This window comes from Petromyzon marinus, chromosome 33, assembly GCF_048934315.1.
Source record: "Petromyzon marinus isolate PM22_M1 ecotype Great Lakes invasive population chromosome 33, UKy_Petmar_22M1.pri1.0, whole genome shotgun sequence".
NCBI lineage: Eukaryota > Metazoa > Chordata > Hyperoartia > Petromyzontiformes > Petromyzontidae > Petromyzon > Petromyzon marinus.
In genome coordinates, this window is record NC_133699.1 from 1,116,068 (window position 1) to 1,130,933 (window position 14,866).

The 14,866-nt window shown below is 51.1% G+C and overlaps 1 protein-coding gene across 2 annotated transcripts in view; it reads left to right on the plus strand.

Annotated features, from left to right (window-relative positions):
• The first annotated feature begins 5,332 nt into the window (after positions 1 to 5,332).
• LOC116948275 (calpain-1 catalytic subunit-like) overlaps positions 5,333 to 14,866 on the plus strand; it is a 30,730-nt gene continuing 21,196 nt past the window's right edge. Inside the window, exons 1-3 of one of the 2 annotated variants that reach the window (XM_032964785.2) lie at positions 5,333 to 5,735; positions 6,745 to 6,955; positions 10,612 to 10,681. In XM_032964785.2, the coding sequence (XP_032820676.1) occupies positions 6,749 to 6,955; positions 10,612 to 10,681 (277 nt within the window). In that variant the 5' untranslated portion in view covers positions 5,333 to 5,735; positions 6,745 to 6,748. The remainder of the gene's footprint in view (positions 5,736 to 6,744; positions 6,956 to 10,611; positions 10,682 to 14,866) is intronic. The other variant, XM_032964786.2, reaches the window with a different exon arrangement.

Sequence of the window (14,866 nt, forward strand, 5' to 3'; positions counted from 1 at the left end):
TGAACCCACGACCTCCTGGATACCAGGCATAGCAGTTAACTTATCAACATAGAACCCACGACCTCCTGTATACCAGGCGAGGTAGTTAACATCTCAACATAGAACCCACGACCTCCTGCACACCAGGCATAGCAGTTAACATATCAACATAGAACCCACGACCTCCTGTATACCAGGCGAGGCAGTTAACATCTCAATATAGAACCCACGACCTCCTGTATACCAAGCGAGGCAGTTAACATCTCAACATAGAACCCACGACCTCCTGCATACCAGGCGAGGCAGTTAACATCTCAACATAGAACCCACGACCTCCTGTATACCAGGCGAGGCAGTTAACATCTCAACATAGAACCCACGACCTCCTGCGTACCAGGCGAGGCAGTTAACATCTCAACATAGAACCCACGACCTCCTGCATACCAGGCATAGCAGTTAACATATCAACATAGAACCCACGACCTCCTATATACCAGGCGAGGCAGTTAACATCTCAACATCGAACCCACGACCTCCTGTTCACCAGGCGAGGCAGTTAACATCTCAACATTGAACCCACGACCTCCTGGATACCAGGCATAGCAGTTAACTTATCAACATAGAACCCACGACCTCCTGTATACCAGGCGAGGTAGTTAACATCTCAACATAGAACCCACGACCTCCTGCACACCAGGCATAGCAGTTAACATATCAACATAGAACCCACGACCTCCTGTATACCAGGCGAGGCAGTTAACATCTCAATATAGAACCCACGACCTCCTGTATACCAAGCGAGGCAGTTAACATCTCAACATAGAACCCACGACCTCCTGCATACCAGGCGAGGCAGTTAACATCTCAACATAGAACCCACGACCTCCTGCGTACCAGGCGAGGCAGTTAACATCTCAACATAGAACCCACGACCTCCTGCGTACCAGGCGAGGCAGTTAACATCTCAACATAGAACCCACGACCTCCTGCATACCAGGCATAGCAGTTAACATATCAACATAGAACCCACGACCTCCTATATACCAGGCGAGGCAGTTAACATCTCAACATCGAACCCACGACCTCCTGTTCACCAGGTGAGGCAGTTAACATCTCAACATTGAACCCACGACCTCCTGGATACCAGGCATAGCAGTTAACTTATCAACATAGAACCCACGACCTCCTGCGTACCAGGCGAGGCAGTTAACATCTCAACATAGAACCCACGACCTCCTGCATACCAGGCATAGCAGTTAACATATCAACATAGAACCCACGACCTCCTATATACCAGGCGAGGCAGTTAACATCTCAACATCGAACCCACGACCTCCTGTTCACCAGGCGAGGCAGTTAACATCTCAACATTGAACCCACGACCTCCTGGATACCAGGCATAGCAGTTAACTTATCAACATAGAACCCACGACCTCCTGTATACCAGGCGAGGTAGTTAACATCTCAACATAGAACCCACGACCTCCTGCACACCAGGCATAGCAGTTAACATATCAACATAGAACCCACGACCTCCTGTATACCAGGCGAGGCAGTTAACATCTCAATATAGAACCCACGACCTCCTGTATACCAAGCGAGGCAGTTAACATCTCAACATAGAACCCACGACCTCCTGCATACCAGGCGAGGCAGTTAACATCTCAACATAGAACCCACGACCTCCTGTATACCAGGCGAGGCAGTTAACATCTCAACATAGAACCCACGACCTCCTGCGTACCAGGCGAGGCAGTTAACATCTCAACATAGAACCCACGACCTCCTGCATACCAGGCATAGCAGTTAACATATCAACATAGAACCCACGACCTCCTGTATACCAGGCGAGGCAGTTAACATCTCAACATCGAACCCACGACCTCCTGTTCACCAGGCGAGGCAGTTAACATCTCAATATAGAACCCACGAACTCCTGTTCACCAGGCGAGGCAGTTAACATCTCATTATCGAACCCACGACCTCCTGTTCACCAGGCGAGGCTCCTCCCCACGCTGGCAGGATGTGCGTGGGAAGCGGTGGGAATCACCGCGCGTCCCGCCTCTGCTGCGGCAGGGAGATCGAACCGGTTACCGCCGGATTGCAAGTCCATTGCGTCAATCATCCGTTTGAAATTCATAGCCTAGATCTACATGTAAATGACAAAATAAACTCCCACTATACACAACCTGTACATGCAGACTATGTAGAATATTGTACTTTTGTTCATAGACTTGAATATTGTTTGTGTGAGTAGAGTACTCCATCTATTTACTGTGTGTGGAATTATACAGCCCTATGTCAATCCACTGCTGGATAAGGGCCTCATTAAGTGCAGGGCGTGGGGTTTGTTTGACCATACTTCACCACGCTGGTCAACGCGGCTTGGTGAAGGGTGTGTGCCATATCCTGCATTTCTTAGGGATACAAGTCGAGTACTGGACTGACTTTCTGGGATTGCCGCGATATGATGATAACAGTACTACGCTATATGGTACGGTATGTATAAGGTCTTTCATAGGTTTGCCAAAATATCATCGCCGCGCTATTTTCTCATGCTTTATCTCCTGGAAATATATTTTAAAAATAACAAATAAATAATAACTAGGGTTCTAATGATATGATTTACACACGGCAGGCGTATGCTTAGTGAACTACAGATGACATTGTAATAAATCTGAATTCGTGCTCGAGGTAGAACAAAGCACACGGGATACAATAAACTCGTGCAATACAAAACCGACGTTATGGAAACCTACCGCGATTATCGCCATATCGTGAAAATCAATATCGTGTCGTGATCAATGATTTCGTTGCAACCCGACTCACGACTGCGATGCTTGCAGCCCTGAAAAAGCGGAGCGGTGGCGCAGTGGCTGGCGCATTGAGTGACAAACACGGAGGCCAACCCGAGTTCGAATCCGGGCAACGGCTAACATCAGTGGCGAGTGGCATTTAAACCCCCGCTTCATTAAGCCGCAATGATTCTAGTCACACAACCCCACAATTACGAACTTAGCGTGCTAGGGAGGCTTTGCTCTACCAGTGGATAGAGAATGGACAGTCGGAAACCCTGTAGCGTCACCGTACATGAAGGCGGGGAGGAGTCCATGGGTGCCGCGGTCTCGAGATGTTAACCACCTCGCCTGGTGTACAGGATGTCGTGGGTTCGATCCCGACGTTTGTTGTTTATTTGGAGTTAGCATGTCTTTCTCCCCGTGATCGCGTGGATTTTTCTCCAGCTCCTCCGGGTCTTCCCCTCCACATTTAGAATCAACATCACGCGTTTAGAGTGTTTGGCTGCTACACATTTCACACACAAGCGCCATCGTTTGTGGCCAGGTCGCTTATGGCCACTGGACATCTCTGTATCGACTGAACGTCTGTGAAAAAGAGCTTCATAGCTCATCGAATTTGTTCAGAATAAATAAGGAATCTGGTTCTGAGTGGGGGAATCCAAACGGTGATTGTTCTATGATAATAGACTCGCTCCACACTGCAGGAAAGTGGGAATTTCCACAACTGTGCTCAGGACTCTAAACCGGATCTGACCACCGCCTCAATGCCAATTTTGTACGGTATATTTTTTGACATATTTTTATTTTACTAGGTAAGGCCCACTATAAGACTATTATTCAGAAGCGACCTGGCCACAAATGATAGTTCAACGTAAAGGCTTATCACGTGGAGATGTAAAGTAGCTAAATACTATAAACTCGTGTTTCTAAATGGAGCTGGAAAAACCGGAGGACCCGGAAAAACCTCCACGTGACCACAGGGAGAGAGACGCGCAAATTCCAAATACACAGTAGGTGTCAGGGTCGGGATGGAACCTACAACCTCCTGCCTTCCAGGCGAGGTAGTCGACATCTCGTTACCGCGGTGCCCAATGTTTGATTCTTTACAGAGGGTGGTCCAAAAGTTAGGAAACATGGTTTTATATTAATTTTAACATATCACATCGGGTTATTTCACTTATTTTGACAAATGTTCAAACTGTCTGGTATTGACATGTATGCATGCAAAAAAATAATATTTCGCAATGAATTTAGGACTTTTTAAAGAAGGCAGGTGTAATCGTTGAACATTCATAGATTATGTTTCGTCTCGATCCATTCACGCATCTTGGTCGAGTTTTTTCGTAAACAACGAATTTGAGGTGACCCCTCCGAAAGTGGACAGTAATAATGATAATAGATAACATTTTAACTTAAAGAATAAACAATTAAAATGTTTTAATGCCAGTGGTAAAATAAATGAAACGACCCTATGTATCCTGACGTCTGGGCCACGTTGTACCTGTTTGAAGTTCCAGGGGCAGACCATGTACACGTACCAAATACAAAGACAACAAACACCCCCGTATAGCCTTGACAGACTGCTGGGGCAAGTGCTGTTCGCGAGTAGCGCCTATAAAGATGGACAACGACACACGAGGTGGGGGCGAGTAGCCAACACCACGCCCGGCCGCCTTTGTCTCCCGAGTGGCGATGTTTACACATCGCACCGGGTAATCATTTGAGGCCGAGTCGACCTAGAGGAGGCCCAGTACCGGTTCAGATAATCGCCACTGGTTGTTGTTGTTGTTCAGAGACCCACGCGCGCTACGACCACTGCGCTACCGCTCCCCCACACAGCACGCGACCGCCGCAGCTCGGCGGCGTGGGTCTCTGAACAACTCCGTCGCGTGATCGCCCGCGGCGCTCGGATGTGCCATCGTTTCGTCTGATTTGCATGTCGATGCCACACCGGCTATTAGTGCGGGCTCACACGCGCACGCAATAAACTACTCGGTAGCCGCCACGAACGCGTGGCATGGGACTAGCAGCATGCATCATTGGGGTCAATGTTCTGAAATGAACAACACAAGGTTAACGTAATTAGGTCGACTCGGCCTCAAATGAGTGCACGACGTGGCGTGTCAACATCACCACTGGGTAGACAAAGGCGGCCGGGCGAGATTCCGGCCACCCATCCCCCGAGCTGTCGTGCCGCGCCGCCCTTCATTCTGTGGCTCGCGAGTCGCGGCTCGCGTCCTCGGCCTGCGAACGGCGACATGGGGGAGGGCTCTGTCGTCACGTGCCACCTTGTGCGAGTTGGCGGCACGGTGGCAATTCTCAATGGATTGAGCCACAACTCCGTGGCTCTGGTCCGTGATATCCTGCCAGCGAGTCTCCGAATCGCATAACTCCCTCTGGCACCTCCTTTGGCGTGCTTATGAAATAAGGCTCGTCACCCGAAACGTTTCCGACTGTTTTCCCCCCACCCCTCCCTTTTTAAAGCCACAGGTGTATCGACGGATGTGGCGGTTTTCGTCAAATCAAGGATTTGTCTTCTTCTCAGCGGGGGAGGGGGTGGCTGGTGTCTCGCGTTACACATCTGGGGAATTCCTTCAAGCGAGCATCAGTGACGTCAACTTTATTTATTTCACTGCGCCTGACGGGGGAGGGGGCTGGGCGAGCAAACAACGCAGGTCGGAGCCGTAACTTCTATTGTGAGTTCGCTGTATATATAACGACGCAGCCCGTAGTCGTGACTTCTACTGTGAGTGCGCTGTATATATAACGACGCAGCCCGGGCGCAAGGCACAACAAACGTTCGCTGCTCAACACCACCGAGGAATCCACGCACTCAAACAAAAGCCACCACCACCACCATCATCAACCACCAGCTCGGGCAGTATCTCCGGAGCGAATTGATTCGCTTCAACCTCTGCAGGCCACCGTCTATTCGCCGAGTCGCATCTTCGTCACCAGGTGAGTTACGCGGATTTACCTGCAGGCTGTCGAGCACCACAGGCTTGCTAATCGTGTAATATGGACTGGTCGACGTTCACAGAGAAGGCTGGTTGAAGGTGACATAAAGACTGGTTATTGTTGACATACAGATTGGTTATTAATAACAGATACTAGTTATTACTAACAGATTGTTATTATTCGAATACAAACTGCAGCATTGTGTGTGTGTGTTCACAATGGGGAGCGGTGGCGCAAGGCTTGTGTACACTGCTTTGTGAACAAGGACCCCACGGTAGATTTCCGACCATGGCTAACATCAGTGGCGAGAGATGTCGGAACAGTCGCCTCCCCCTAGGTCGACTCAGCCTTAAATTAAACAAATGCGCACAGCCCTCTTTGCGTGCCATTTCGACCTTAATAGATGCTCGCTAACTTCACTTGCCCCATCAGTCTGCAAAGGGCTTATAGTCTCTGTTAATGCTGTACCAGGCGTTTTCGCCTTTTGGCATCCTCTGGTCTAACCGAAAGAAAGCTGTCTCTGGTGTGGACCAATCAGTTTCAAAGACAATGCAAATACTATCAGAGTGTTTTTTTGTTTGCATTCTGACCACAAGTATTGTGGTTAATACAGACATGATTCCATGTAAAAGGTTTCAGTTTGGTGGTTTAATATCTCAACACCTGTTTTGTTGCCAGAAAAAGGAGACAACTTATTCTCATATTTTGTTCCTGGCAAAGGAGGTCCCATGATGTAACAAGAAGATACTTTTTGTTTCGAATTTGGTAACAAACACAAAAAAAACCCCTCGCTATTTCAAGAGCCGCAATGCCACGTGAATACGAGAGACGGCGGTTCCTAGATGGGCAACGCCACGAAGCAGCCCTTGACGAGCCGCACGCGGCTCCGGAGCCGCGGGTCGCCCACCCCAGGGAGGGTTGGCGAAGAGGCCTCGCTCCGAGCCGACACGGCCCACGTCCCGCCTTCACCACCCCCGTCCCCGATCCGTGTCCCGCTCCGCCCCCGCAGGGCCATGAGCGCTGTGCTCCCGCGGGGCGAGGACGACGTCCCCGACGGTCTGGGCGGCCGCCAGGTGTACACGCGCATCCGTGCCGACTGCCTGCGTCTGCGCCGCCTCTTCACGGACGATCTCTTCCCGCCCGAGGCGACGTCTCTGGGCTACGCCGAGCTCGGGGCCGGCTCCAAGCTCGCGCGCGCCGTCGTCTGGAGGAGGCCGCACGTGAGTGGCCACGCGCCTGTACACGCACGTGTACACGCACGTGTACACGCACGTGTACACGCACGTGTACACGCACGTGTACACGCACGTGTACACGCACGTGTACACGCACGTGTACACGCGTGTGTATATGCGTGTGTATATGCGTGTACACGCACCTGTATATGCGTGTACACGCACCTGTATATGCGTGTACACGCACCTGTATATGCGTGTACACGCACCTGTATATGCGTGTACACGCACCTGTATATGCGTGTACACGCACCTGTATATGCGTGTACACGCACCTGTATATGCGTGTACACGCACCTGTATATGCGTGTACACGCACCTGTATATGCGTGTACACGCACCTGTATATGCGTGTACACGCACCTGTATATGCGTGTACACGCACCTGTATATGCGTGTACACGCACCTGTATATGCGTGTACACGCACCTGTATATGCGTGTACACGCACCTGTATATGCGTGTACACGCACCTGTACACACACGCGTACACACATTTACACTTAGTGGCATGGAGAGCGGAACGGAGAGAGGTGGTGCCTGTTGTGGCGTGTGTCTCTGTGTGTGTTGTGGCGTGTGTCTGTGTGTGTGTGTTGTGGCGTGTGTCTCTGTGTGTGTGTGTGTTGTGGCGTGTGTCTCTGTGTGTGTGTGTTGTGGCGTGTGTCTCTGTGTGTGTGTGTTGTGGCGAAGGTCTGTGTGTGTGTGTTGTGGCGTGTGTCTCTGTGTGTGTGTTGTGGCGTGTGTCTCTCTGTGTGTGTGTGTTGTGGCGTGTGTCTCTGTGTGTGTGTTGTGGCGTGTGTCTCTGTGTGTGTGTGTGTTGTGGCGTGTGTCTCTGTGTGTGTGTGTGTGTTGTGGCGTGTGTCTATCTGTGTGTGTGTGTTGTGGCGTGTGTCTCTGTGTGTGTGTTGTGGCGTGTGTCTCTGTGTGTGTGTTGTGGCGTGTGTCTCTGTGTGTGTGTTGTGGCGTGTGTCTCTGTGTGTGTGTTGTGGCGTGTGTCTCTGTGTGTGTGTGTTGTGGCGTGTGTCTCTGTGTGTGTGTGTTGTGGCGTGTGTCTCTGTGTGTGTGTCTCTCTGTGTGTGTGTGTGTGCCTGTTGTGGTGTGTGTCTCTGTGTGTGTGTGTGCCTGTTGTGGTGTGTGTCTCTGTGTGTGTGTCTGTTGTGGCGTGTATCTCTGTGTGTGTGTTGTGGTGTGTGTCTCTCTGTGTGTGTTGTGGCATGTATCTCTGTGTGTGTTGTGGCATGTATCTCTGTGTGTGTTGTGGCGTGTGTCTCTGTGTGTGTGTGTGTGCCTGTTGTGGCGTGTGTCTCTGTGTGTGTGTTGTGGTGTGTGTCTCTGTGTGTGTGTGTTGTGGCGTGTGTCTCTGTGTGTGTGTTGTGGCGTGTGTCTCTCTGTGTGTGTGTTGTGGCGTGTGTCTCTGTGTGTGTGTTGTGGCGTGTGTCTCTGTGTGTGTGTTGTGGCGTGTGTCTCTGTGTGTGTGTTGTGGCGCGTGTCTCTGTGTGTGTGTGTTGTGGCGTGTGTCTCTGTGTGTGTTGTGGCGTGTGTCTCTGTGTGTGTTGTGGCGTGTGTCTCTGTGTGTGTGTTGTGGCGTGTGTCTCTGTGTGTGTGTGTGTGTGCCTGTTGTGGTGTGTGTCTCTGTGTGTGTGTCTGTTGTGGCGTGTGTCTCTGTGTGTGTGTGTGTTGTGGTGTGTGTCTCTCTGTGTGTGTTGTGGCGTGTGTCTCTGTGTGTGTGTTGTGGCGTGTGTCTCTGTGTGTGTGTTGTGGCGTGTGTCTCTGTGTGTGTGTTGTGGCGTGTGTCTCTGTGTGTGTGTGTGTGCCTGTTGTGGTGTGTGTCTCTGTGTGTGTGTTGTGGTGTGGGGAGCGATAGTGTAGCGGTTAGCGCGCTGCGCTATGAACCTGGCGACCCGGGTTCGATTCCCGCTCACGGCCAACACCAGTGACGATTATCTGAACCGGTCCCGGGCCTCCCCTAGGTCGACTCAGCCTCAAATGAGTACCTGGTGCGGTGTGTAAACATTGCCACTAGGGAGACAAAGGCGGTCGGGAAGGTGCTGGCCACCCACCCCCTCGTGTACCGTTCCGGCCTTCATAGGTGCTCGCTAACAGCACTTGCCCCTACAGTCTGTTAAGGCTATATGGGGGATCTTTGTCTTTGTTGTGGTGTGTGTCTCTGTGTGTGTCCGTGGCGTGTGTCTCTGTGTGTGTGTTGTGGCGTGTGTCTCTGTGTGTGTGTGTGTGTTGTGGCGTGTGTCTCTCTGTGTGTGTGTGCCTGTTGTGGTGTGTGTGTGTGTTGTGGTGTGTATCTCTCTCTCTCTGTGTTGTGGCGTGTGTCTGTGTGTGTGTGTTGTGGCGTGTGTCTCTGTGTGTGTGTGTGCCTGTTGTGGTGTGTGTCTCTGTGTGTGTGTTGTGGCGTGTGTCTGTGTGTGTGTGTTGTGGCGTGTGTCTCTGTGTGTGTGTGTGCCTACTGGGGAGAGGTGGCGCAATGGTTATCACGCTGCACAATGGATGTCGGACTTGTTCCGCACTGTTCGTTGCCAACCATGTTGATCGGAGGTGCTATGAGCCCGGCCACCCGAGTTCAAGTCCGACTCGCAGCCAACGTCGGTGACGAAAATCTGAGCGAGTGCTGAGGCCCAGCGGTAGCTGGCGTGGGTGGGTTTTACCTGGTGGTTTGTTGCCAGCGTTAATAGGTGCTTGTTGATAGCACTTGTCCCCCACCAAGCCTGCGTAGGTTAGACAGGGGGGGTTTGTCATCGTTTAGTGTGTGAATACATCGGCAGTAGTAGCGGTATAACCATCGTCAGCAAGAAAATATCTCATTTATCGTCAGTGGCAGCATCAACTGACATCAGCGTCTTCACTTCCACTGACATCACGAAGGGAATCCAAGACGACAGGAGCAGCAGAGGGGAACTGGCGACCTTCCAATTAGCTAAATGTTTATTGGGGGCTTCGATGTGAGAGGGCAGTAATAGGCAGGGTGAGTCCACGAAGCGTTTTAAAGGCGGTGTGTATGATCATGAAATTTATTGGTGGTGTGGACTGGGAGTCAGTGGATGGATTGGAGCATCGGAGGTGATTCGGTCACATTTACGAGTGTTGGTGAGACGTTTGGCAATGGCAATTTTAGACCACCTGGAGTTTTGACACGCAGTGCCTCATCGGCAGAGTCAGGCTCACCGGAATCGATGCTGGTGAACTTCCAGATGTCCAGACATGGGCCATGCTGTCTGCAATGTTACCAAACTTTGCTGATCTCGTCAACCATCACGCGAACTCTGGTCATCCTCGCAGTGGCGGCGTTTGGCTGGCCATCGAGCAAAGACGGTCTCTGCATCATCGTGCGGCGCTTTCAGATGCACTTCGTGACAGTCTGGAACGTTCTTCCTTCCGATATTAGGAAGCCATGGGAGCTATGCACTTTGAAATTATCCAGATTTAAAATTCATTTTTCTAGAACTGATTTTTGTGTTTAGTTTGTTGTCCTTCCCCTGCACCTCCGATGATCACGGTTGGATACGTACGGTGCAAAATAAATTGAACATACATACAAACTGATGAGCAGATACATTTATGTACGCATGTGCTTTGTGTTACGGGCATGGCTCTGCCGCGCTATTAAATGCCCACGTTGTCACTTACAGGAGATATGCAAGAACCCACAGTTCATCGTTGACGATGCAAGCAGATTTGACCTTTGTCAAGGCGAAGTTGGTAAGACTCCACAAGCAATTGTTGCGCGCACACGCACGTTACACACTCAACTACGTATACAACCGCACGACGACAAAATTCCGTAGCCTCATAGTTTGTGTGGCCAAGTGTTGTTTGGGAGCACCTATTAAGGATTAGAATTCCGTACGAGATGGGGAGGAGTGGGAAAGCAGCGTGAACACCCTCGTGTCTCTGCCCACTCGGGTATAGACACAGACAGCCACTGCATGGACACATCACAGCCACTGGGCATAGCTCTTCGTGCCTCGCAGAGAGAACGCATCGCAGCACAGCGGCTGTGTCAGTTCCTGTTTCTTGCTGTAAACATCGACTTGGTGATGACGTACATCCCACACACAGCCTGTTTCTTGCTGTAAACATCGACTTGGTGATGACGTACATCCCACACACAGCCTGTTTCGTGCTGTAAACATCGACTTGGTGATGACGTACATCCCACACACAGCCTGTTTCTTGCTGTAAACATCGACTTGGTGATGACGTACATCCCACACACAGCCTGTTTCTTGCTGTAAACATCGACTTGGTGATGACGTACATCCCACACACAGCCTGTTTCTTGCTGTAAACATCGACTTGGTGATGACGTACATCCCACACACAGCCTGTTTCTTGCTGTAAACATCGACTTGGTGATGACGTACATCTCACACACAGCCTGTTTCTTGCTGTAAACATCGACTTGGTGATGACGTACATCCCACACACAGCCTGTTTCTTGCTGTAAACATCGACTTGGTGATGACGTACATCCCACACACAGCCTGGACAGACTGTTGGGGCAAGTGCCGTGAGTGAGCAGCCCTATAAGTGAACAGCCCTATAAATGAGCAGCCCTATGAGTGAGCACCCCTATGAGTGAGCAGCCCTATAAGTGAGCAGCCCTATAAGCGAGCAGCCCTATAAGGCCGACTATGGGGGGGGGGGGGGGGGTATGGCCAGCAACTACCCCATGCCGCCTTTCACGTCTCTCGAGTCGTAATGTTTACAGACGGAACTTGTTTAAGGGCTGAGTCGACCTAGGGGAGGCCCTGGAACAGTTCCGATATCGATGTCGGCTGTGAGCACGAATGGAACTCGCGGGTTGGTGGTGCAGGGGGCCGACCACTCCATGACCCTACCCCCCCAAACGCGGCCACACAGCGCGCACGGCACGCTCTGTCAATACCTCTCCCCGGCCAGGATCTCACAACATTTACGCTCTTGAGACCGAAGCAATCGTTTTCCATGCACCATTATTTGCGCACTGTGTAGTGTATACTGTATACCTTAGCTATGGTTTATGCGTAACACGTGCTGCCCGGTTTCCTATCGATAGCCCTGTGTGTGTATATTTGCTCTGTCTACGCTGATGGATGATTTGAGTAGAAGTCAGTCACTGCAGTCGTGATTCCTGCTACACGTTGCTATGCTACAAGTTACTATGCTACCGTGAATTAACCACCGTGTCAGCGTGCGTCAGCTGTCGTTAAGTGGATGTCATTAGAGAGCACGTGACACGATTGTTCTCAACAATAGGCCATTGTGGGTCAATTACAGAAACGAGTTGTCCTCAATTATCCTCGGATATGAGCAACGAGGCATTATCGCTTGCCTCCTGTTTTGCGACACTGAGTCAGTGGTGGAAATTCCACATTCCTACGTTGAGAGCAAGTCAGTTCCATAGGACAACCACTGTTGGCGTCCCCACTAAGTGGTAACTGTTTTATCGACCCCGGGGATGGATGATGGTCCGAGTTAAAATCCTGGCCGTGGGCAACGTACGTGGCGAGTGGTATCAGAGCTTGGTCCGAGCTTACCCTGAGTCGATGCAGACGCAAGACGAGCGTCTGGTGGCACGGCGTCATGCACTTGCCCCTAAAGTCTGTCGAGGCTACAGGGGAGTGGGGGGGGGGTCTTTGTCTTTTACTAACAATCCGGTTTTGCGAGTCCATATCTCGCCCTGCATCACCTCGAAGGCTTTCGCAAATTGTACGGTGAACTTCTTTCGCGCCGTACGTAGCCAACCGTGCCAATCGGAGGTGCGAGGGGGAAGGACAAGAAACTGAACAAGACAAACAGAAGCCCTTCGAAGGAAACGCGTTTACAATCTGGATGTTAAAAGTGCAGAGCTCCAGTGGCCTGCCAGTGGCGGAGAATGTGCACACGCCACCGACCACGCTGCTGCTGCCCCACACTGCTGCTTCACGCTGCTGCCCCACGCTGCTGCCCCACGCTGCTGCTGCTCCACGCTGCTGCTGCCCCACGCTGCTGCTCCACGCTGCTGCTCCACGCTGCTGCTGCCCCACGCTGCTGCCCCACGCTGCTGCTGCCCCACGCTGCTGCTGCCCCACGCTGCTGCCCCACGCTGCTGCTGCCCCACGCTGCTGCTGCCCCACGCTGCTGCCCCACGCTGCTGCTGCTCCACGCTGCTGCCCCACGCTGCTGCCCCACGCTGCTGCTGCCCCACGCTGCTGCCCCACGCTGCTGCTCCACGCTGCTGCTGCCCCACGCTGCTCCACGAACTCCCCGCCGCACGTGCATATTCAAATTCAACCGCCAGTTGCCTTGCCTTGGCTCTCACGATGTCTACGCCAAACAACCGTGTCATCTTGCCTCCATCCAAATCGCCCATTCCATCAAACCTCTCGTAATATGCGCCAAGCAGGACCTGGAGATGGGATGTAGCCACGTGTTTGTTGAACTTATTTCGCGCTCGTCGGAGGTGCGGGGGAAGGACAACAAACTAAACTGGGGGTGGTGCTTCATCCAGTAGTGCATTGTACCTGGCTGTTGTTAAATGTGTTTTGAAATAGCAAATAATATAATTATATAAGTGCTCGTGACTTGGCATTTACAGTACAAACAAGTTTTGTGACGACGATGCATGTTTCGGGCCTCCGGAATGTGAGCACGCAGTGTGTTGTCACGCGCTGTGACGGCCGTGGCTGCGGTGTGCATAACTCGAGTAGCGTTACGACCTTTGAGGTGGGAGAGGTTCGCCAGTTCGATCCCAGTTGAAACAATGACGCGGGATTCAATCGGTGCATCGTTGACGAAAGCTGCAACCGGTTATGGGTTCCGAAAACGGTTACCGGCTACCGTTTGATGATAATGATTGTAATACTATTTGGGTATTTCGGTAAAGTCACGTAGATAGGTTCAAATAAAATAAACCAAAAAACTACGACGTTTCGATCGCAACGCAAGCGATCGTCATCAGGTGAAAGACCCAAAAAATATGAATTCCTGCAGTCACGCGTTTCATCAAAGATGTTTAAGTGCTGCAGAATCAGAATCTTTATTCATACGGTGGGAATCTGTCCAGTAGATTCTCAGATGTCCAGTAGCCATAAGCGACTTGGCCACAAATGATAGCTCAAGAAAGTTGCTTATCACGTGGAAGTTAATAGCAGCAACATCCTCTAATCATTAACGGCCTCAACATATAATTGCAGCTGTTGCTCGACAGCTGAATCTGCGAATAGTTGAATAAACGGAAGTGTAGAGATACGTTTTGAGATCGTTTTGAAAAATGTCCACACTCAGAGATCCTGACATCTCGTGGGATAGAGTTCCACGAGTGAAACGCCGGGTCGCCCATCGACCGAAGCCGAGACCTGGGAACGCAGAGAAGGCCTGCATCCCCAGATGTCGGCTGGGACAAGCTAGTTCAGAGCATTATAATTTAACAACAGGATTCAAAACTGAATCCTGTGCGAAACTGGACGCCAATGCAGGGGAGGGCAAACATGGGCGCAATGCGATCTGGAGAATGCGTTCCGATGAACAACCACGCAACCGCACTCGGAACACGCCGCAGGCTTGCAGCACCTTGTTGGCCATGCCAGGGAGCGAGCCATTGCGAGAGTCGGCACGAGGTGGCGTGGACCTCCACCTGAAGGGATCGGATACGGGAAAAGTTCCCAAGGTGGAAACAAAACAAAGTCTTTGATCTTTTTAAGCGAGCCTCCAAGGAAAGTGTGGGATCACCGATGATTTTTGACTTGCTGTGCTGAACTGATGAATGCAATCTTATCACATGACTACGTGGGCATTCGCAGTTGTGATGTTGAGTTCTCTGATTTATATTGGGCTGAACCGAACAATGCAAACTAAACTGTAAACTTTTTTATTTTACCATGTAAGACCCACTGAGCTATATAGCTCTTTATAAGAAGCGAC